Genomic DNA, 25,052 nt, shown 5'->3' with positions numbered 1-25,052 from the left:
AGGTTTTCAGTACCGAATCATGTACCTGGGAGGGAGGGCTCTTCCAGGGGGTTCAGAACATGCTCACCCAGGATACTAATCTCCCGTGGGTACTGACGCTTCCCACCAAAGTGACTTGGTTGTCTTCCTGTAATAGTTTCTAAAATGGATAAAAGAGGTGGAAGGATGGTAGAAAAGAGAGATTGAAAATTTAAAGATTACATGAATGAACCAAGTGCAACCATCTGGTTAAAATAAGTAAATAGTACCTTAGGCAGAAAAGGTGTTTTAAACAATCATAAATTTTTATTATTCTTTTGGGTACATGTCTTGGTTTAGCTACTTGTATCTGTGCTGAAGTCACTGGGTCTTTACATGATCACAAACTCCTCATGATATCCCAACCAGGATCACCTGCAGGATAAGCTCCCTGGCCAGCAAATGGCACTGGTTGTGATTACAAGAGACTTTATTTTGCACAGTGTGGGAGAATAGATACTAGGTATATCAGTACTTTGTACTGATATACTTCGAGTAGCTCTGCTGGTCACAGGGGTATAGGTGACAATTCTGGACAGGCAAACGAGTGGAGGTGTAAAGGAGAGGGATAGCAAAAAATGTGATCTTTGATTCTGAATAACCTCATGGTAAGTAAACCAGTCTAACAGATTGCTCCCCTCTCAGCAACCAACTTTGTGCACCTCAGACCTTGCTTAGAGAATAAAATACTAAATAAAATTACATGTCTCTCTAACGTACTCAGTTAAGAAACAGCAGTGCACCCCTGACACAAGCCTCAAATCTTTGGACAAAGCTTTTTGAAGGACACAGCAAAACACTACATTTCTCACCAGTGAAACAGGCCTTTAAAAATCAGCCCTTTCTCTGAGAGGAGGGACTTCAAAGCAACTGCTGATCCAAAGCATCTGAATGCATTGAGGACCCCACACAGCCAAAGCTGCCTTACAACAGGAAAAAGTGTAACTGAACCCTTGCCTTATAATTTGCAAGCATCCTGTTTCAATAGTTAAATTACTCATTTTAATGCAGATCTTTGGTTGGAAAATCTCTGTAAGAAAAAGGAGAGCCTTCCTTTCATTTTTTGAGCCCCTCAGTTAATTGAATACTGAACATTTTTCATCAGTTGAAAAACATTACAAATATTTCAATTTGTTCCAGTTGTGAGAATCTAACAGCTGTTTGATGCTCTATTCAAGAGACTCACTCAGTTCCAGCTGGACAATTATCTCTGCTGCAAAGCCACTGCTCTAAATAGCAATAATTAACACCCTTGTTAGCTGTGTCAGAAAGGCCAAATAACTAATTGAAGCATGGAGACCTTGCTGAGCTTTTACTCCTGAGAATATTCCCCCAAGGTCTGACTGAAAGGACATTGATGGATGGAAGTAAAAGAGAGCTTTATACTGACAGACTCTGTTCACACTGAGATAGAGAACTTCAGTGGATGAAGTTGTCAAGCCAGTGAAAAATGAATTTAACCCAAAACAAATGAAGTAGATCAAAGACAAGAAGGAAAACAAAATGAAAAAGACAATGCATGCCCAGAAAAGATGCTTGGTCTCCCAAGACCTGCACTGAATTATGAATCCCAAAGGTCATAACAGTTTCAGATACTTAGAGGTGTACGAGAAGTCTGGTTATGTTTGCCAGAGCAAAGGAATGTAAATCACTCTCTGAAACAGAGAGCTGGTCTGTGTGGCTGCATGGATTTTTTTCACAGCACCCCAACTGTGTATTCTAAGGCAATGCTCCCTTTCCAAACAAACGATCTTTCCTCCTTCTCCAAACAGTCTGAAACCCTCATGCACTGGAAGAAAGTTTCTGTCTCCTCCATGCTCAGCAGCAGACAAGCTGCAAACAGACTGAGAATGACCCTGTCCACATGCGCTGTTAACTCTTAGAAGGCTGATATTTTATGCACGTCAGACATGAATTTGTAGGGTGGTGGCATTTTCTACAAACATGGCATAGCCCTGGGATCCAGGGTCTGGTGCTCCAGTCTATTTTAGCTTCCACTTCCTCCTCTGACAGACAACCTGTTGACTGTAAGTGAATAGAAAGGAACAAGACTTATCATATTAAGGTGTACATACAATAGAAAAACATGAAGAGCACATGACTCCTTTCTCCAGGACTTAGCCAATGCAGTTGATTTCCACATTGAAAAGGATCAGAGAGAAGTGTAAAGGAGAAAGACTGGGCATCTCCTGCAGGAAAAGAGCTAAAGTAACTCACTCCTACTTCTCTGTCTCTGGAACTGTAATGAAAAAAGAGGTAGAGGTCTTGTGGCCAAGATTAATCAGAGTAAGATGCCCCACAGGATCCTCAAAGTGTGCATGGTCTCCTCAGAGATCTCACCTTACACATGCAGGTTGGAGTATTCCTGGAAGCATCTCCAGCTTGTCCTGGAGTGGGACAGAGAAGCTGCACCAGCTTCTCCCTTTCACATCCCTTTGGCTGATCTACTGCATTTCTAGTCAACACCTTCTTAAATCAAAGAAATGAGGCAGTAATGAGGTTTGAACCACTCCCCAACATTCAGCTCAAGCCATGAGAATGGCAGGTCAACACAAACAGACTTTGGTGGGTTGGGGAGGTCAAAGTCAAGAACTAGAGATACGCTATACAAAAGCTCTCTTTGGACAATCTTGCCATTTATAAACCAGTCTTCTGGAAAATTGCAAATGATGCATAGAACAAAATAGAATCCCTAGGCTGGGGCAGTAAAGTGCACTTTGATAGACCACAGACCTGTGATCTTAATTGGAACAATATAATACACAGAGCACCAAAAGGTAACAGTAAAAGCAATGACCACATAAGCACTGAGGAGGGCAACAATTAGCACAGTATTTTCCATGCCAGCCCACGTTTTCATATTTAGACACTTAAAATTTAGACCTCTTCCTATGAAATCACTAGTTAACTAAACCAATAAAATACCTTTATGCCTGGTCCCCTAAAAGCTTTCATAATGAACCAGACCCATGTCATCAGTCTGTGACACCATCTTACTCAAGGTGATTGTATGAACTTTCCTCCCATCTTTTTCACAGGGAAAACATCTGCCCAGGAGCTGCCATCCAAAAAAATGGTCTGGTTTGGTTTTTGTCCTTATTGATGTCCCTTGAGCTGCCCTCACTACCCACTTGTTTTCCTCCTAAATCCTACTGAATCTTTCCTCTTAATTTTGAGGTATATGGAAAACCTCACCTTCTTTCCCAGCCTGCACACAGACAAGCAGTGCTTTCAGAGTCTGCCCCGGGTTTTGTAGAGCAACTGAACTACAGGATTGAAATGGACGGAGAAAATAATATTTACATCCTAGCAAGCAGCAAATTCTTCCTTCCTGCCATACATCCTTCCTGCTGCCCTCATGCAAGGAATTCACTACTTGGGTCTTAATTGGCTCCATCTCTGACATCTGAAACCTCTCCTTGCCAGCGAGAAATAATTTCATTACTGAAAACACAGCAGAGCTGCTGGGCTTCTCTGCAACCTAACTGAATTAGAGTCATGAGAAGACAAATGCAAGGCAGTTGCTTTCAGAGGCGATAAAATGTCAATTTGCAAAGAGGATTCAAGGAACAGTGGTGCGTGCAAGGCTTCCGAGAAACACCTTTCCTTTGTGATGTCTTTCTTCCGCATGAGTCACACCTCTCTGGGTCACACCTTCAGATGGGGTAAGTGTCAACTGCTCCTGGACATCAGTTCGATTTATACTAATTGAAAATGAGGAGTAACTGGAGCGGTCTAATGGACAAGCTCTGATAACATTCCTGAAGTGGCAGGTATGCCCCACCTATTTGCCAAAGGATACATCCCTACATCAGAGCCAGGAAAATGTCTGCAGGTAAACTGGAGGCTGTATTTGCTCTCAGGAGGGCAGTAAACTCCGAGCACCTGGAATCACTCCCTTCAATTTCTTCAAAGAATTTCAAAATAGAGTGTTAGCATAGAGGTCCCAAAGTGTTTGGGAGCCAGGGGTGTTAAGGAGCTGGAATGAACACACGACATCACCATCAAGGAACATAACCTCTTCCTCTTAATTTCAAACGAAAATGTTTGTGCTCAGCATATTATAGAAGGATGGTTTCAATACCCAAGAAAAAAGGGACAGAGAACAGGAGACTGAATCAGACAAAGGCAGGAGGGAAAAGGTGCTTTTGTTGATGAACTTTTAACATGTCTGTTTTGACATAAGCCTCCCACGTTACATTAGGCTACAGCTAGCCTCTGCAGGGACCTTATTACCCTGAATGCTAACATACTGGGTGCAATGACACATGAAGAGTGGCACAGGACCACTGATGGACATTTTGTCTGCAACAGAAATCACAATGCAAGTTGTCCTGGTTTTTGCTAGGATAGGGTTAATTTTCTTCTTAGTAGCTAGAAATATATAGCTACAATATACAGCTAGTACTGTATATTCTCCAGTTCCTTTACAACAGAGAGTATAGGTGTTTTCACCAGGGACAAAAAGAAGGCAGTTTCTAATATTTGCAAGTGGTTGAAGTATCCAATTCTTTGCACTTGTCTGCTAAGAAAATCCCTCTTGCTAACATGCTTCAGAGGGTAGCACTGGAATACATTGTTGTCAGCCCCATTTGCAGTACTGAAGCAAAGGAAAGCAGGTCTGTTATACATCTGGCAGTGACAGTTGATGTACCTCCTTGCAGAGTAAAACAAACTTGTTGCAATAATCTAAACTTTACTGTCAGAGAGTCACTTTATTCCTTAATTTTCTTCATTTCCTTCACTAAAATATGGTGACTTTCACCTTTGATTTCAACAATTTCCCTTCAGCTATTAATTGCCAGGGTGCAGGTCAGAAGGGACGGCTGAAGAACAATGTGATGTAATCCTTCCACTTAGGGGCTTAAGTCCAGTGTTTCTTGCCAAGACACACAGACAGGTCTCAACTATGTGACAGAGGATATCCCAGATTAGAGAAAAAAAGAGCACTAGGAGACTCTGACACACTGTAAAATTGCCTCTACTTGCAATCTTCAGTTTTATCTTCTGAGATAAAACGGCACTGTGCTGTAAAAGCTAACACAAATCATCCACGTGCACTCTGTGGGGAGAACAGAGCGTGTTCTGTGTCCTGGATCTGTGGGATGCTGGTTACACTGCCCAAACTCCTTAAGGGATTCTGCAACATTTGTAGCTCACCATCAGTGAAGCAGTCCAGTCCAAATGTAATATTGTCGATAGCAATGTCAGCTTGGGAATTCCAGCCCCAGGTTGCCAGGAGTTGCAGTTGAAACCTTTTCAACAAGACAGAAGTTTTAGAGAAGACAGACAAAGGAGAAAGGGGGAAAAAACCCCCTAAATATACAATGTTTCCCTATCAACAAATCATGATCATCATTATTTATAATGTTTCCTCCAGACAAGCCCTACTGACAGCCCAAAGGGCTTGGTAGAAATCTTATCCACACATCAACAGTTAGTAAGGACCAATCAACATTCATATAATGCCACATTTCATGGGGAACAAGAATGAGAGCGCTACTTCCCCTGCTATCTGCACACACATGTAAAAACACAAGCTATTGCCCCTCACTAACAGTTATATGCAGCCAACCACCCTTATTCAATTGCTATAAACAATCAAGGAATTAGACATGTGCCAAAAAGGGAAGGGAAAAAAGAATCTTCCCCTTTCCATTCCCAAAGACATAGCCAGAATAAAAATTGAACAGAACAGCAATATCCAAATAGACAGCCTGATTCTCAGCCAATGCAACTCAATAAGGTGACAATAAGGTTTATTCATCTGAAGGCCAGGATATTTTAAATTCCAGCCATAACTCCCTGAAGTGTTCACTTTCTGGATTGTCTCATCTTTTCCAACCATGACCAGGTGTTTAGCTACTTATCTAGGAGGTCTGTCATGTCCCATGTGCATTCAGGAAGAAAGAAAATGGGCTGAAGGATCTCTTTCTAATGGATAGGACTGAATTGTTTTTCATTAAATTTCAGAAATAAACAGATGTCTGATGTCCAGTCCACTTAGAGCTTATTAAAAGCATATGGAGAGGACCTCTACTGCTGTCACTGGTGAAGCTCAATGATGATTTATGAGAGATCAAGCACTGACCTGCCTAACACATTAATCATTCAGCCTAGGAACACACTTGTCTCATATTAGTGGCAATAAAGTACGTGTGCATATTCCACCCACCAGCCAAATGTTGGTCCATATCCACAGTTAATATAACGTTGCAGAGCTGCATCAAAATCTTCAGGAATAAGCTGCTTTTACCCCAACTTGAGAATGTGCCCTTGTACTTAAATGAAAGCATTCACATCCAGGAGTAAGTGTTGGTACAGCAAACGTAAATCAAAGGTCACTTGAATGACCACTCTCTGAGCTATGGGGTTAGCAGGGGAATTTGCCATTAGATCCCCTTTCTACAGAAACCTGCCTCTTTATTAGCAAGTTTAGCAATAATTTTGCATTTTCAGACCTTGTACATAAGTCCACTGACACAACACAGTTATTTCCCCAGTCATTTGATGGAAGAGAAAGTCACAGCACCCTGAGCCCAGGACTAGGGCACTTCTAAGACCCACAGCCATAGATACAGCACCACAGCCTACCCCTTACTGAGGGCATCCCTTGGTCAAATCAGTCTGCTGTGTCTGGTCCACAGAGTCAGAGCAGGAGAGGGACCACAGTACTGTGTTACAAGGTAGATTTCTGCTCCAGCTGAGTACAACTGGGAGCCTGGGGAATCACCTCCCTCCCCCAGTGCATGAGAACAGACATCTTATAGCCTCTGGGCTCTGTATGCCTCCCCTTCCTCATAACTCCAGAAAAAGAGGAGGAAATTGCCTTTTGAACTGTGTACTGTGTTAGCCAGAGGGGTTTCCAGTGTTCCTGCCCATTGAGCTAATTTTGATGACGCCAGCATATTGCACTCTCCAGCTCTCTGATGTCTGGTCTTCTGCCTCTCTATAGCAGCCTTTTTCCAAGCGTGTCTGAACCAAGTGAGTGAATTTGCCAACTGATCAACAGAAGCAGCTTTCCAAGTAGCTAGACGCCCAACTGGGATCAGCAAACTGTGTACTTTGTCTCCTCTCCTAAGAAATTAATTTACTGGAGGAAGCTTCTGCTAAAAAATACTTATATATCCCATCCATGGCCTCCTCCTTCTATCTGCTAAGGCTTCTCTACTTCTGGCGCCACCAAACCATTCATGTCCTGCCACAGCAACTATTTGTGTTGCAATTCACATCTACTACTTCTCCTTGTTTCTTTTGCTGATCCTGGCCAAACAGGAGAAAAAAACCTGCCTAAACTGAATGCAGAGTGAACAAGGTGACATCTTGGAGAGGTTGCAGAGTTCCCTGGGAACTCCAAGGGAGTTTGGGAGCTTGGACTTGGTGTGTGGGGGAGTTGAGCCTGAGATCTATGGAGAGGAACAAATAGCCAGTCAAACATGAATATTGGGAATAAACCTTTATGGGAGGTCTAGGATAATTGAAATACAAGTGCACAAGAGAGAACTGGGAGGAGAAGGGAATGGAAGTGCAGGGAAGGGAGTCAGACTTAAAACAACACAGAGACACATAGCACCTGCTGGAAGAGAGATAGAAACAAGAAGCAGGGAGGAGTTCAGAGAGGGAAATTACAACTGGAAGCATGAGACGGATAAAATGGGTTCACACATGGGAGCTTGAAGGAGAAGGAGGAGAAACCAAGTATATGAGAAAAAGGAAGAAAGGCACTGAGTGCTCACAGAAGCAGGCAAGACAGGACAGAAGGAGCAGAGCATGGGAGGAACAAGGCAAGAGGACTGGGATGGAGCCCGTGTCCTGGGAGCACAAAGACCAGGGTTTCCTCGCGTGGTGCAAATAGCTGCAGCAAGTTCTAGCAAAGAGTGTGCTGCTTCTGTTTCTGTTATAGATCAGTACAGCAAATGACAACTTACTACTTCTGTTCATCGCTTGGCTAGCTCAGGTAGCACAGGTCTGCTTGCTAGATTGAACGGTTCCAGCCTCACTCACAGTGACTGTCACTGTTGTGCCACATCAGTTTTAAATTTGTTAGACAATGGCATACAAAAAGGTTACATGAAGTGAAACTAAACAGAACTACTTGAAACAGACTGCCATGATACACACATGCATGACCTACCTACTTCTTTCTTTTTGTCTAAGTGCTCAACTCTTTCAAACATTACAGTATTTGAATATTAATATTTTTCATGCAGTGCTGGCTAGTGCTCCCTAAAGCCTCTTCCTATCCATTCCCTCCTGCCACAGAAGATCCATTTCACTTCAGAACTGAGGGCTGATGCAGAAATCAGAGCCTTCAGGGGACAAGCACAAGGGACTGTACATCAGAAGAGGCAGAAGGTCTTAAATACCTCTGAAGAGCCCCCAGGACTCTGCTGTGGTTAGGTGCACATGAAAGTGCCTGAGGAAAAGAGCTATTCAAGAGAAAGAGAAATTCACTGGTCATACTTTACATATGCAGAACTAAATAGATGCTAATCCACAGGGCTCCAGACTGTGTCAGACAAGAATATTAAATACACTACCAGCATGCAGACCTATCCTGTCCTAAAGGAATAATTCATGGCAAAGGTGTGTACGGTAAACATAGGATAATTTTGAGACCAAAGGTAATAATGAAATTAAACTAGAAAGAGGGTGGAACAACATATTCTCTCTCTCTCTCTCTGAGTTTTACTGCTGCTTGGGTCTGAACTGCTATCACTTCCAGACCCAAATCCTTTAGCCTTTTACACAAAGATGCAGAACATATTTGAAGTTAAAAAGAATCCCCTCACACCTTCTAATCCATGAAGTTTTGAGACATTATTTATTGCCTATATTAGGTAGATATTTTTCCATTTATAATATTCACTGTATAGACTTTGAGAGGTTTTTTTGTCTTAAGTGTCATGAGAAACAGGCCTTCCTAAGGAAGATGCAGAAAGGTAGATTGGAGCAATTTAAAAATTGTGTGTGTTGTGCAAAATAACCAGCTGCCAATAGCAGCTACATGGCTCGAGAGCGAATGACACTGGGTGAGGGAGGAGAAATACCTGATTAAAATTAGATTGGGTTGAAATTCTTTGAATCTTCAATATCTGACTTCATTTGAAAACCAACATCACACTGTATTTTCACATCTAAAACTGTGAAAACTTGAGTGCAAGGCTGATTTGGGCAATGGTCTTTTCCTGAGATTGTTGCATCGGTGATGTGGCAATGATCGATCTCCAGTTGCCTCGGCTGCACTAATACAGATCTTAGAGTAGACAGCTGTGTTGGCTAAACTGTGGTTTTATCACTCATTTGACTCCCATGGCTGTTTTTACTGCGGGAGTATAAATTTCAGCTGTGCTAATATAGCTGTTTCCCTACTGGGAGCACTTTGCTACTGTGAGTATACTGGCTTTCTCAGATTGATAAAATCTTGCTAAGACAGACACTTGCTATTCCCAATACCTAAGGACTGTCTAAGGCTGTGTGGAAATGCAGACACACAGTGTGGGTATGTGCTGAGCTAAGCCATGTATAAGATATGTAGGTATGACAGAATACTCCCTCAGCAAACAAAAGTGCAGTAGTCCTGCAATTTTTTTCAGTAGAAACGGCCCTGGAAGGAGGCAAGGATGAAAATGATGCTTCACAACATCAACAGTAACAATTTACTAAATCTCTAGGGACAACCCTGGATGCTGCTGGTGGAGTTGAAATTCTTTGAAAAGCACTGGCATTGGTAGGGTGATGAGAAACCAGTGGTCACTCCAGCTCCCTGCCCTTTCCCACATCGGCAAGGTGATTGGAGCTCCCTTTATCTCTTCCCTGACAGAGAAGGAGATGGTACCATTGTAGCTGCCAAAGATATGCACAGAGAATTGGATCTGTAATAGAGGAAGAGAAAATGTATGGTATCATGTGATAAAAAGGGAAAGCCACTCACTTCTCCCCTCCCTGGGGATTTGAGACACCACACCTTTGATCCTGGGTCAAACTGTTTAATCTCACACACCACTAAGTCTCCCCCATTGCTTGTGTATGACTCATCACTGTTCCTAGCACAGAATTTTCTTGGTGGAAACGCTGACTGATACTCTGTTGGGCAGCTGTTCTCAACCACTGTCAACAATATCCATGGCCTCAGACACCACCTGGGTGAGAGAGCACTGGTTTCCTTACCTCCCCTTCAGAACAAAGAGTAGCAAAGCAGAGGAACACACGCTTAAACTCAAGAAACGCTTTATCATTAAATGCTTCCACTAGAGTTAGGTACTTGCAGAAAAACAATCCTAACCACGTTCTTCTTCAGTGTTCTCACCAGATTAAAGATTCCAGTGAAAGTGTTTGAACCATAGTTTAAAGCTTTTAAGGATTCTTATCGTAACCATGCAGGTTAATGTGTTGCACTGATATGGCTCAATCTATACCCAGGCGCTATATAGGGCACAAAAGCACTCTGAGGGGAGAGCTGCCCTGCCTCAAATGCACCTTCAAACAAGGAATCAGGCTGTCTCTAGAGACAGGAAACCGCAATCCATACACTTGCTCCAAGTCATAGACACCATCTGGACCATAGCACCTATATGACAGGTGAGCAACCTGATCACCAGGTCAAAGAATATTTTGAAGCAGGACTCGCCCCTCTTTCTTCGGAGCAACCGCTTCCACTTTGCCACAGAGCAAGAGACAACTGGTACTTCCACCACCACTTTGAGCTCTCAGCTGCTCTATTTATTACAGAGAAAGGGAGCACACACATGTGTGCGCTGCAAAGAACAACCACAGGAAGTTCCTTGCTCCTGAAATGTGGGTTCAAACCCTTGACAGTGGAGGAGAGAATGGGTCCAGATCTCCTGTGACCTGTACACCATAACCAACAGTTACTGCTTCTCCACATGTGCTAGCTCCAAGCACGTTTTGTTTTGTTGGAACTACCCAGCAAACCTGACCTGGATTTATAAATAAATATAAATGGTATAGTTACATTTTTGGCAGCTGCATGATATTGCTTTTGCCAGCCCTATTAGAAGGCATCAAAGCTTTCTGTTTTCCCCTAGCAGGGCTGGACTCCAGCTCAATTTTCCTAAGTGTTATGAGTACAATATTATTTAGTATTTTTAATTCCAGCATCTTGGAGCTCCTGAGATTTGGACTGAATGCAGGTTATGTTTTTTTTATCCATGTCAGGTTGCCCTCACCTTTTGAAATTCCTGAAGAATGTGAACAGAAGTTTATTATCTATATATATTCCTGGAAAATCTAATGCCTAATAACTTCACAGTTTCACAGTGAAGCAGTCAAATGTGTTAACTCCTATGAAACTATTGCAGAATTTATGAAGAGAGTCTCAGTAGTAAGTATATTGAATGGCTCAACCACCCAGAGAGCCAGCTCCCTCTCCTACAAACCAAGTCCACCCCATACAATTCAGGTGCTGGGTACCCTTCAGAGGAATAGTTGGTAGTTAGGCTGGGGAGTTCTCCATACTGAGGAGTTGGTTTGGGGTTCCTGCTTCCACTCACTGGGGATGCACCTCATGTCTCCTTTCTAGTTTTCAACAAGTAGTAGCCATCTCTTCTGCTTTCCAGTGTTTTGTAGAGTGTGCAGAGGCACAACAGAATGCACCAATTGTGCAAACAGTGCCTATAGCCTGATGATTAACTCCTAAGACAGAGTGATATACCTGGTAGTCTTCAGTGGCAATACTGGCTGGCAAGCTGGTGCTGTAAGCGTTGGCCATACCGCTCGTCTGATTGCTGTCTGCTCGCAGGTAGAGGAAGTGTCCTGTGAACAGAAACGTGAATCAGATAAGACAAGATGATGTCTTGCTTTTGTTTTTAATACTCTCTTGAAATAATTTAACATCATGTGCTGAAGCACAGTGTAAGATGAAAGGCAAGGTTTGAGAGCAAATCTGTTAGTGAGGATATAATAAGCACTCTGGTAGGTTTCAGCAGTACAAAATTCAACATCCCAAAGCCTTTCCTGGAACATGAGTCCATAAACCTCAGACACCACTCAAGTATCTTCACATACAGAGGCTTATACCAGTCTACAGAGAACTCCTGATCAGCCCAAACTCTTACACCATTAGCATCAATGACTCTTGCCAAGACAAACACTGGGCTGGAAGAACTTAGTTGTAGTCTTTGTTCCCAGGGATAGTTTATACAAGCTCTCAACAGACAAACAGGACACTCACATGGACACCTTTCAGTCTGGCAGGGAACTGTGAGGCAAGTGTGCTAACACTTCTGACTTTCAACCTGAACATTTGAAGGTCTGGCCTCCCTCCTTATTTACCAAGCTGACAGTTCTGGGAATTATCTGATGCTAAAGTTCATTTGGCAATGATGCAAAAATTTTTAAACCAATTTAAAAAACCTAAGTTCAAGCCTATTGTACATATACATATACATATACATATACATATACATATACATATACATATACATATACATATACACACACACAGATACAAAGAGAGTGAGAGGGAACTATGAGGAACCTACCACCAGTGGCTTGCAAGGTAGAGCCTACAAATGAGTCATCTTGAATCATTTCAGTAAAGCCCCGAATAGACCAAGGAGATGCTGCAGTTTCATTCAGTGTCCAGCCACATGGACCCTCTTCAAAAGAGCAATGTGAGCCCTCTGGGAGACTGTCTACAACGGAGAATAAGAAAAAGCAGGAAAATAGGAGAAACTTGGTTATGGAAGAACAAAAACAGCAGCAAAAGTCAAACTTCATTGTGGTTATCTAAGCTACCCAACCTAGGCTACACAGTTTTTCAATGTCAAAATATTAGTAGGTCTCATTTGTTTATTTCCAGAGCCACCATCAGAAAGCCAAAACTTTGCTTCTGGAGATATCTGAGACTTTGCACTTCTATCCTGCTCTAGATACCGTGCAAAACTGCAGCTCCCACAATCTGAAGAATGGTAAATAACCACCATATGTTTGTAAAGGCCTTGCTGCACATGAAATTGCAGGTGTCACAACGTTTTTTGTGATGGAAAAGGAAGGTAAATCAACAGATTATTTGTCTCTGTACTTGCAACAAAACTAACTGATGCTTCCTAGCACCACATGTACTGCATCAAGGGATTTGTCTGTCATGATGTGCAAGAAGAACTCTGAACTGGGATCTTGGAGGGACTGTGTTGGTGGCTGGCACTAGAAAGATGATCAGCACCTGCTAAGGTTCAGACCTTGGGCCCAGAAGGTGTTTCTCATCCAGCCGTAGACACGTAAATAAGGTTTTGCCTTTCTCTGAAGTGGCAGCAACTATGCAAGGCAGGTCATTGAGCTCCTTATTGTAATATTTAAAAAAAAAAAAAAACAAACCAAAACAAAAAACCCAAATGCATTTTATCCTATATAGGGTGAATTTTCAAGGGGAATCTTGGTATCCAATTAATGTAAATAAGCTAAATTAATTCAGGAGGCAAAATACTGAATTAATCTAGAGATGGAATAAATTTAACTTATATTTCATTCGAAATTATTTCTTCTAATGGAATGAAGGTTCCCACAAAGTGCCATGCCACATACTCACCACACCTCACTCCTTCCTGTTCTTTGGCAGGGCAATCACTGATGAATTCACAGATTTGTAGGTGGCTGACACAGCCTCCATGAAGGCAGGGGAATGTGGAGCCTTTGTCATATATAGGAAGATCTTGGTTTTCTTTGTCTAAAGGAAAAAAAAAAGAAAGAAGCCCAGAGATGAGTTAATAAAATGTGTACGACCCTTCAAGTGTATCAGCCTTCGCATGTAGGACCTCAGAAAGTGTCCTTTGGGTGATAAATGATACGTACCTCTGCTTTTTACCATGTAGGTTTCTATCCAGCATAGGATACCTGCAGATCACCTCAGCTATCATGAAGACCAAATTTATTGCTCCTTTCTCTCTCATGCACTGTCTTCTGCTATGTTTACGCTATCTTTAGATAATTTATTTTTTATTTTTCACTAAGGACCTTGCAATTTCCTACCATGATATGCTCCTCAGTTCTGCACACATGCCTGTACAGTTGCCAGGCAGCTATGGCATGCTGCTTTTTTTTCGGCAGAGATACCCACGTAGCTCTGGTCCTGACAAACACATTGCTATGAATGAGTCCCTATTTGGACTCAAGCTTAACTAACATTCATGCTGCTGACGCATTTCTGTGAAGCCTGTGAAGATAGGTGCTTCCTCAGTTCTGGGCAGGAACTTTTCTCACACACCTTAGCTAGTGTAGTCAGCTACGCTCCAGGAGCACTTGACTGCACAGGTACCCAGCAACCAGGCTGAACACAATTTTTTAAGCTGAACTGGTGTTTCCCAAAAGCATGACTCGTAACGCACCCAGCCTGCCCTGTGGGTGTGTATGTGCACAGGTCTGTTATGGACCTGCAGGTTTCTGTAGGTCTCTTCTGGACCTGCTCCCCTTTAGCAGAGCTCTACACAGAAGTTCCACTGGGATTGTTACTGCTCTAGAAAAAATTGAAAAGTTAGAGAACCAATTCCAGAAGGAAAAGGACACCTCTGCAGCAATCCAGGTAGACAGTGTGAAAGAGTATTTCTTCATGGCACTGTGTTGTGCTGGGTACATGCATCAGCTTATTTAGGGACTGAGTGTTTAGCATAGTGCTTCAGGCTGTATGCATCCCCTCAAAACTCCATGACTGTCAAAAAAGCATTACATTTAAAATACGTTTGTTAAATTAAAAGATTAATGACTGCAATAAAATCAAATCTCTAATATGATCAAAAATAAATCTCATGATATATTATGAAACAGCTCTGTGAAACCAGTATTCTCTGTTTACAGTTGAAGCTTTTGACATGACATTCCAAGCTATTTCTACAGTGTCTGCAAAACAGAAGCAATAGCATTACATTAATGTATGAAAACCAGGAAGTGAAGATGATTATAACTCCAACCTGCAGGCTGCCTGTGCTGACAGACTCTTGTACTTCCAAGAAGCCTAAATGACATTAGCAAGGTTCTGCGCAGCTATTGAGGATTATTTGCATGACATTCACAACAGGACTGTAAGTGCTAGATAAAACTGAGGATTTCTGAGCTGAGCACTCCGTACTCTGGAGAGAATAATTACATTCCAATTGTTTTCATTTCAGACAGAAGTTCTCAGTAGCAAATAGACCCCATGGAGTGCAGATCAATGTTTCTTTTCTTTATAGATTTGGAAGATAGAATTCCAGCGTGGAAAAGGCTTTGGTGATACAGAAGTCTTTTGTTCTTGATTATTTAAGAAAGAAAAATATTAAATGCTAAAATAATCCAGGCAAAGACTTTTTTCCGTCCTTGTTGCCGGATGCAGATCTTTGTTGTTTTCTCATACAAAGATCAAGCAAAGCAAAGCTGAAAAGCAGAGGATCACTTAAACCAGTTCTGTAATTCTGGGTTTCAACCCTGCCTTTGGAGCACGCACACACGTAAATCACATGCATATGTGTGCATATGTGCACAGGTAAGCACTGCCAGAAACCCCAGAGAAGACTCAGCCTTCATTTAAATCCCATCTGACCAACTCCCTGATCACACTCATCAGTTTTGGTGAGGATGTTGCTCTCTTTTCTAACTGCATTTAATTATTCCAAACCTGACTGTATTGCAACATACCATGAAAGCAGTTCCTGAGTTGCAAGGAGCCCACTGCCAGTACTCCAACCCCTTGTGCTCCACAGTTTGAATACAGCAAGGTGATTTTAAAAGGTCTTTCTATTTGGCCAATCTGAGCCATCAGGTATTTCCATTTCATCCTAGAAGACAACAAAGAGCTATCAGACATACACACAGCACACTGGAATCCATGGAGTCTCTAGCATAAAGATTCTGCACTGTACCAAATACAATAGTATCCACATGGGAAATAAATTGATGAATGTAAACCTCAACATAACAAACAGGTGTTGATACAAAACAAGTGATGTTCAGCCTAACAAGCTCATGTTCAGTTATCTTTGCTGCAGATCCCATTGCTAATGATGAAAAGATCCAACCATTCCCAATGATTCTTAAGTTAAAATGGGGCTTAAATTATCACCAATTTTGGACACCTTCCTGTATGTGCCTTCCACATATATGGTTGTGTTCTGTTTGCTCTTGCAAGTACAGATCAAGCAAGCAGCTGCTCAAGTCTCTGATCTCCTCAAGCTAACACTGACATTGTATGTTCTGGAAGTAAATGTCTGGCCCTGAACATTTTTTTGTTATGTCAAGTGTGAAAACCATTTTCTGTGCATTCTCTATCTAACCTCCCAGCTTAAAAAGCTAGAGTGCACCCACAAAGCAAGGGGAAGAAGAGAAGTGTTGTTCCAGAAAATGCAGATTGCTCTGGCAATTTGTATTTCACCACAGAACAAATGCCGTAGTCCCTAGACAGCAAAGGTTTCTCAATTGTGCAGCACTTGTGGCAGTTCAGAAAAAGACAGATGGTCTCATGCACTCTAATTTTAAAGATGATTGTTAGGCATTGAAAGCTAGAGAAAGATACCAAATGGGAATTTTCAAAGTACCTCACTCAAATCAGTCTGATGGAAGTCAGAGTATCCAGATGTCATTAAAAAAATACTTGTATTTTATTTTTATTTTTTTCTCCCTCATGTTAACAAGACAATAAAATACAGTTAAAACTACACACTGTTATTTTGCAAAGGGGTTTTAGCAAGGATAGTGACAAAGGAATCCTTGCTCTAAGCTCTTTTCTGAAAAGAGTACTAGACAGAGATAAATTTACCCATATCCTACATGCTGCTGATGTTGCTGAGGGCACCTGGACAAGTGACTCTAAGTCAGTGCCAGTGGGATAATAAGGAGGCCAGGTCAGAGTGTTAAGATGTGTTGCTCAAACTCTGCTCCTAGTATTACTTTTTTATTTGGAAAATGCTTTCAGTTGCCATGAAGTGATCATCTAGCCCTTGTCCTGCATCAGAAATACATTAAAAGGCATCACCTAGACAACAAGCATCTCTCTGCTGGACACAATATGAAAATCACAGACCACCTAGTTTGCAACTTGCAAAAAACCCAAAGCAACTTTAATTTTTTATCACCCTCTCCACTTTTGCTTGCCACTGATTAGTTACCTAATTCATTCCTCCATCCACAAACCAAGTACATACCTTTTTCTGGTACATTGTACACACACATAAATACCACAGATATCCTAAACTCATCTGGAGTTGAACTCCTTTTATCAAGATGACCTTATTTATCCTGTTTCCTGTCCCATCATATCATACTTAATAGTTCAATGGAATTTAATTCAGCTTCAGAAATGTCCAGCCCTGAACCACAAATGCACCATCTTTACTACCCAACAAGAATGACTGCTTTACTTTCATTCTGTATTACATATTAATATATGTCCCCCTGCTACACCATAGCACAACATCTGAGACCATTCAGCACTGACCCAGAACTGAGTCACTTCTGCTACATGGCACAGCTTTGTTCATCACTCCATGGCATCCTGTTGGCTACAAAATTGGTTCAATGAGCCACTGAAGGTAAGGACAGTCTTTAAATCATTTGAATTTACCTATTAGGCATACTAGACCTTCCAAGCACTGAGACATAGTTCTAGTACCTCCACCAAGCTACAACCCACCTCTCAGCTGAGATGTCACAGTATTGCCAGTGTTATCACAGCCCTGAGGGCAGGAACCTGCAGCACACAGCCTCCGATTCACAACCAGTGCTACATCTAGTGGTAACAACTAAAGACATTAGTGCCCCACAGCTGAAAACAATGACTAGTTCAGCCGCTGCACCTTAATCCTACATGGTTTATGAGCCAGACACTTTGGAACTTGCCATTTATAGCCTGGTATATGAAAATAAATGAAAACCACTGGTGATCTAAGTCAATAAACCAACCCCTAGGACGTCACAACTGAGAAAGACACATGGTCCATTTTGCCATCTCTGCTGGGAGAATTGTGGCATCTGGGAAAAGAGTGAGGCCACTATCTTAAACCACTACTAGTATGAACTGGCAGCTCTTCTGAGTCAGAGCCCTAAGGTCCCATGAAACATTCTAGTTATGCACTGAAATATCTCTAGTACTGAAATTTGATTTCATTTATAATATCACAGCAAAAGCTGGCAGGTATCCAGAGACCAAGAAATGACAAGTAGCTTTGTCATGGAGAATACTTCTGTGCATGGAGTCTCATCATCATCAAGGTATTTCCCCTCAGAGAAAGCCTCACCCCTAAGATCCAACTGCACCAAGATTTCTAATGCTGTAAATAATTACAACTTATTTGCTTGGTCCCACTATCCAAACAGGGGCTAGTCAGAGCCAATTTGATTTTCTTAATGGAATTGGGAACGAAGCCTATTGTCAGTCTAGCAGAAGATGGATCATTGTAGCAGGCTTCCAGATAAGCCAATACCTTTACTATTGATTTTATGTCAAACCAGATCTCAAGTAATGAGGTAATATTACTCTTCTTCTAAACAGAGATGTTTAAATTGATCTGTATGTATGGAAGGCCTATCAGTCTTTGATATAATTTTGAGAAATTTGCATGGATAGAAAGTTTGGAGTTGCAAGCAACCTGATGCTTAAGGCAAGAGAATTCATGATTCACCCTGCAAACACATAATTTCAACTTTTGATTTTCATTAGCCTCTCAATCTCCTCTGCTGAGCAAAAGTTTCTTCCCTTACCAGTCCTTTCAATGCCATGCCTTTCCATATCCAACAAAGGTAACTGATCATTAATTTTAAAAAAGACTTTTAATATTAAGAACAACAATTTCTTCATTAAGAGTGAAAAATCCAATAAAGCTGGACAGGAAAGCTGAAATCTTTTCTGAATTCGAGGGACTCACTGCATGGGTTATTGCACAAAGGTATGTATGCTAAATGCTTCTAGGCTCAATCAGTGAATGCACAAATTAGCAGCTCTACATTACTCTTCTACATAAGGGAAGTTGTTGTCTACAACTCTTCACAAACATCCACTTCTGGCCATCAGACTTAAAAGGAAATAGAAGAGAGAGCAGAACACATGCCTAACCCTCTTGCCTTCACCAGCTAGTTAGAGAGTTCTTATTTGAAACACTGTACTTTTGGGTGCAATTTCAACAGAAGCATGCGGAGCAGTAAATCATACACCCAGATGGGTGTTCAAAAAATCATAGTCTTATATAACAGCTGGACAGCCTCTCCTTTTCTAGCTGCACTTTTTTTAATCGAAATGGCTGTGCTTATTGTTGTCAGTACATGTTAGGCATTTTCTGAGGACACTTACCAGACTACTCCCTTTCAAAGGCTTATGTAGTTGGACAACTAATTTATGAAACCCAAATGACCATACATGTTTCTAGATATTTAGACTAGCTATATGGCAATGCTTCCATGTACGATAGCAGAAGTTAAATAACTTCTGTAGATAAAAACAATCACATTAGTGGAACAGAATTGTCAAAGATGGCAAGTTTCTACAAGTGTCTCAGAAGCTGCTAGGGCATTTTAGCATCACCACCCCCCAAAAAAGGGGGAAGACACACAAAAATAAGCAATAATTTTTTTGTGAAGTTGGCTAACTGGAAACCCATGTGTGCACTTGGCCCTGAACTTTTTACTTTTTGACCTACCAAGAATATCGTGGCCTGTGCCTTATATTTCAGAAAGAAAACAGAGCAAAATCAACTTGGCTTATTGACCATGGAAAGGGAAAACACTATCCCCACCCCAAGTGATGCTTTTTTATTTTCACTGAAGTGTGAGTACTTAGAGTTGAAAGAAACTAGCTCCTTACTGAAAAGGTTTCAGCTGTCAACACTGAAATAATTGTGGTCTACAACAAACACAAGCATGTGAAACCACTCAAAACAAAAGCACACAAGACTTGGAAGGATTTTCGGCTGTGACTGTTTCTGGGTTTGCGTGATAAAGAGGGAAAAGGTGGGATATGCAAAACAGTAAAAAAGACATTAGATGTGACCTGAACAAGTACCATAATTGTAACCCTGAGAAAGTGAAGACAGCTTTCTGAGCCAAATGCCAGATGAAGAAGGCTTGGACTTGCAAGCAAAGCTACCGGCTCTTGACATTTGAGCTCTACTGAGATAATGAGAAATAGAATTTTATATATTTTTTGTAAATAGATAGAATTCCAAATAGCTCACTCCCTCAGTGGTTCTCCCTCTAATGGTAGTAACTGAGAATACCCATTCCGTTTAGGTGTGGTATATAACAATAAATACTGTGGCTTTGCCTTGTTCAGAGAACATGGTGTCTGAAGGTCCATCTGTTTCTTTGTCTTTCACTAAGGTATATGTGTGAAAAAAATGCATGGCAGCTTCAATACTACCAGTGTAATGATAAATGCTAATAGTTAGTGAGGTGGACGGGACAGCAACTTTCTCTCATGCATGACATATATTTAAGCTTTGGGGAACTGTGTAGCTGGTGGATCCTGAAGGAGGAAAGACCACCAGGAGAAGATTTCTAGGTCCAGAAAGAAACAGTTCACGGAAGTGATGGAATTTAGGGTGAAGTATAGCTTGATCCTGGAATTGAGGGATGACAAAAGGGACTGAAGCAGGATTTTCTGGTGTGCTTGATTATCTGAAAAAGTGCCACTTAGCCTTTTTTCTATATCTAAGTTTCTACTCTGGTATCAAGATAAACCCTTATTAGTAATTGTCAATGGTTAAACTATGCATTACACATAGACACCTGTCTCAAGGTTATTTGCTCACTGTCCTCCTTGTTCTGCAGTAGGGTTTGGGTAACACAGAAAAGCTTGAACTCCCACTCCCTATGGAAAGCCCCTGGAAAGTGGGAACACTTCAGGATGGTCTCTCTTCTTAACAATCAATGTTGTTAAAATCTTAATCACAGAGAGAATGTTCATTTCAGACTACCTGCCTAGTAAGAAGCAGCTCTATCACTGTGTTAGAAATAAATTTTGTCCTGCCTGCATGCTCCGATTTTTCTGGAATTATCCAGAGATTTTAAAAAGTTTCCCTGTAATGATGGGGGAAGGAAGGACAATAAACATAACATGGTTCCTAACTCTGTTGTCTCTTTTCTATCCCTCTTTTCTATCTTGATTTAAAACAAGACTCAGTCACCTTCCATCTTTAAAACCTTAATACTAAACCCTCTGAGCTTACCAGTGCTTCATTTCATTCACTAAGAAAAAGTAATACCAGTGTCTATGCCAACTTCCAGTAAAGCTAACTCCATTCTAATAAATCCAAATGCCATCACTTTTAGAGACATTATAATCTTGATTTAATGTAGAATTGTTTTGCAGTGCTTAAATAAGCTGTTAAGCAACATCTATGATCCATTCTAGAGATGCTGCAGTGATTGTGATCAAAGCCTGGTCTAGCCAGCTAAGTACATCAAAAAGGTATTTTATGAGTGTCTGTAGGGGAATGGAGCTGTGGCTGCAGTTGCAGAAGCTTGTCAAATACTCAAAGCAGTAAGGGCAGATATAGGTAAAAAAGGAGATTAGAAACTGATCTCAGAAAATGCAACAGATTCCTTGTGAAACTGGCAAGAAGAAAGGGAAGGAGTAGCCAGGAAGGAAGTGAGCAATAGCTAAAAGCAGGAGAAAGAGAGAGAGGGATCTGAAACAAAATAAATACAGGTTTTTTTAGTCAAACCTTGCTATCTTTGGCTGATCAGGAGTCTTGGCTACAGAGCTCCATGGCAGCCTGGGGAGTGTCAGAGAATTCAAAGAAAATAAGAACTGGGATCTATTGCTCAAGTTCTCCATGGGAGTCAGTCAGGTGATGGAAATAAAAAGTTCTGTTGTATGTCTGACCCAGGTTCTTGCAAGGCAGATTGCAGCAAAGGAAAAACAAGCACATGGAAAATGGCAAAATCAGATGATACATTGACTTTTCTCCTTTTCCTGATGTGATTCATTCCCTTTTCCCGTTTCTTCTCCTTAATGCATTCTGCTATATGCAGGAATGAAAAACACTGGGAAGATAAAAGAAAAATGAATATATGGCAAGATCCAGGGTTGCTGCACTTTCTTTCTTTGTCTTCACCTCTTCTCACCTCTAGCCTCTATTTTTCCCCTCCTTGAACTCTACAAATGAAGCCAAAGAGGATACTCCTGAACTTAGCAGACAGAAGAGGTAAAGTTAACCCTATCTCAAAATGAGAAATGTGACCCTTGTAACAATGATAGGGCCCCTTGAATACTTAAAGATATCAGTCATGTTGTCAAGGCAACCTCTGGACCGAGTGCATTTTACAGCTATAGTCCTAGCATCAGTGAGAGAGTCAACCCATCTTGACCCTTCCAAACATGAGGGAAGAAGAGAAGGTCCTAAAAAAGTGTGTTCTTTGCAAAGGGGAGATGCGAAACCTGGGTCTGTTACAGATATCCTGTCAGGAAGCTGCACGCTTCAGTCCTGACAATTCTACCTTCATTTTCTGCTCTAAGAGCAGCAATGATCTCAAGAAGGGAAAGACACTGATAAACAGTGGCCTGGAGGGACTTCAATCTACCCTGCAATTCAAAGAACAACTGCAAATTGATTGTCTTACCCGGCATCCTCCTCATGGACAACTCTCAGAGAAATCATTATATTTCTGTTTGTCTCCACATATCTGATTTCAACTGTGAACCTCTGGAGGAGAGGAACAGCATCCTGTGAATATATGGCCAGTTCCAGCAAGCAAGAGTCCAAGCTCCCAGGCAGGATGGGGCTACGCAGGCTGAACTCACATCTATCTGGGAGTCTACTCGTGTTCAGGAGGAAAATGTCCCCTGTGAGGAAAACAAAACAAAACAAAACAAAAACCAAAGAAGAGACACATAGTGTGGATGGAAGAGAGATAATAAGAGAAAAATGGATAAGGAGTTTGAAGAAAGGAATCATGAGAAAGGAGAGTCTTGGCTATGCACAAAACCCCAAAAAACCCCAGAAAGTAGAGGAAGGAGAATAAAGTAAAAATGTGAGAAATAAGTAAAGAAGTGATAGAAGTAATGAAAAGAAACCAAACAAAGCAGAGTGAAGACAACAAAACAAAAGCCAAAGACTTTGCACGTCAGACAGTAGACATATGGAGCCAGCTCTGGCTTGTAAAAGATTGAGTTTCCTAAGAAAAATTCAGTCTCTGTAATCAAAAGTAGCTTATCCTAAAACTGGGAGATACAGAAGGAGGATATAAAGGGGCTGGCTGTGTACAGGCTACATATGTACACAACTCAGGCAGCACATATACATCATGTAGTGCTCCTAGTGACTCTTGGGGCACTAAGTGGCAGTACACTTGCAAGTTGTGCACCAGAATTAGCACATGGCAGTATTTTTAGTGACAAGTGCCTGAGGCCTCAGCCTGCTGGCTCCTGTTGCTGCCACCCACAGCTGCCACCACTGCCAGGAGAAGGGTGTCCATTCAAGGGGAACTGTAACTCTGCCTACCTTCAACATCTCCACGGGAGGAACTGTTTTCCAGAAGCAGCTGCTGCCTCTCCCGGGACACCAGGACACCAGCTGAAGATAGCACCCAGTCCGGTTTTCCAAAATCGTCTGCAGACGTCACCCATGAACAGCTTGAGCCGATGACACAAGAGATTTCTGCCATGAGAAACCAAAGGTTTCATTGAGGTCTTCCCCAGTTCAAAGTGCAGGGGTGATATGGGCACATGAATCAGCAGATCTACAGCATATAGAAGCTCTCTCTCCCAAGAAATGGAAGAGTTGAAGGGAAAAAAGAAAGTTTGTCTTGTGCAATAACAACACAGCATCTCCCAGGGTGGGTGCAGGACATGCCAAAAGGAAAAACAACCCTTCAAATTCTTGGTAGGTGTAAATCAGCATCCTCCCACTGATAGCAACAGTGAATTTACAGCAGTGGAAGGTCTAGTGCACATGTACATAAAATCCTGAATGAGAATACCTAGTGCAGCAAGGATATTGAAACTGTACAGATTTAGCATTTTGGCAGAGAGGAACAAATGAAACTCTAAGGTCAACCCTGTCTCAGCAATAGAAAGAGCTTTGACAGGGTCTCAAGCACAATAGCTGAGCAATGCAAGGTTTACATATATATATTTTTTTTTTTAACCAGTTTTGCTTTCCTCCAGCAGGATGGACAAGAACAGTCTCTTAACAAACTCCAGAGTCCATTTGCAGCACTGAGAACTCTAGATCATCCCAGCCAGAATTTTTCATAATCAGCATATTATAAACCAGACAAGAAGTAATTCACTGTTCTCTCATCAATCTAATATAAACTCCCCGAAGGGATGTTAGCTGCACAAAGCTCTCCCACACAGAGCGGGGATGAATAGATATGGTAAGCTGATATTAACTTGCACAATATTTATTTCAGTAGTAATAATAATATTACAGTAATAACTGAAGGACCCCTAGGCCATATAAGAAACAGTAAGAGACTAAACATTTGTATTCAGGATCCTGATGTTCAAAGGGTATTCAGACCTTGCAAACATGAATGACGTGTTAGCCCTTTGGTAGCTCTATTCCCAGGGAGGAGAAAAGACAGGTATAAAGAACAGAATTAAAGTCAGGGATATAATAAGGATAGGTGGTTGCACAGGCAACACAGGTAGGGCAGAAAAAAACCCATATGAGCCTCTGGAAGATCAGCTATACTTTAAGCTTTGAGAAAAAGAAGAAATGGAAGCATCTTTCGAGTGCAACAGCTGAAGTAGACAAGTTTTCCTAGTTTTTAAAGTTAACTGTAACTACATTTTAATAAAACAGCCCTCAGTGTGAGGGAACCACAGAGTTGCACATCACTGTGGCTTGTGACAGGCTGTGAACTCCCACCTGAACAGCCCTGTCTGGCCTGCTTGCTGCTGCAGGTTGCTGCTTCTCTCAACCTACCAGCTGGGCCAACCACCTGAGCTTCTCAGCCCACCTCATCGGGTCCATACAGCTTAGTGAAGGTCCACTGCACTCTTCAGCCTGTCATTTTTAAATGGAAGCCACAAGCAGGCGAACTGTCAAATTGTGTGTGTGCGATGCCACATTCCAGCAGGGCACGGGAAGGAGGACAACAGCCCCTCT

General features: G+C 41.7%; 1 protein-coding gene across 1 annotated transcript in view; it reads right to left on the bottom strand.

Moving 5' to 3' along the window:
* Positions 1 to 25,052, bottom strand: part of LOC104526896 (leukocyte tyrosine kinase receptor) — a gene marked incomplete at its 5' end in the record, with an annotated part of 51,308 nt that overhangs the window by 23,495 nt on the left and 2,761 nt on the right. The window contains 9 exons of the mRNA XM_010170476.2: positions 26 to 127; positions 5,179 to 5,289; positions 9,743 to 9,893; positions 11,693 to 11,793; positions 12,522 to 12,674; positions 13,568 to 13,705; positions 15,646 to 15,785; positions 22,558 to 22,780; positions 23,439 to 23,594. Coding sequence (XP_010168778.2) covers positions 26 to 127; positions 5,179 to 5,289; positions 9,743 to 9,893; positions 11,693 to 11,793; positions 12,522 to 12,674; positions 13,568 to 13,705; positions 15,646 to 15,785; positions 22,558 to 22,780; positions 23,439 to 23,594 — 1,275 coding nt within the window. The remainder of the gene's footprint in view (positions 1 to 25; positions 128 to 5,178; positions 5,290 to 9,742; positions 9,894 to 11,692; positions 11,794 to 12,521; positions 12,675 to 13,567; positions 13,706 to 15,645; positions 15,786 to 22,557; positions 22,781 to 23,438; positions 23,595 to 25,052) is intronic.

The sequence above is a fragment of the Antrostomus carolinensis genome, unplaced genomic scaffold, assembly GCF_000700745.2.
Source record: "Antrostomus carolinensis isolate BGI_N321 unplaced genomic scaffold, ASM70074v2 scaffold24540, whole genome shotgun sequence".
NCBI lineage: Eukaryota > Metazoa > Chordata > Aves > Caprimulgiformes > Caprimulgidae > Antrostomus > Antrostomus carolinensis.
This window is presented reverse-complemented; position numbering and strand designations above follow the sequence as displayed.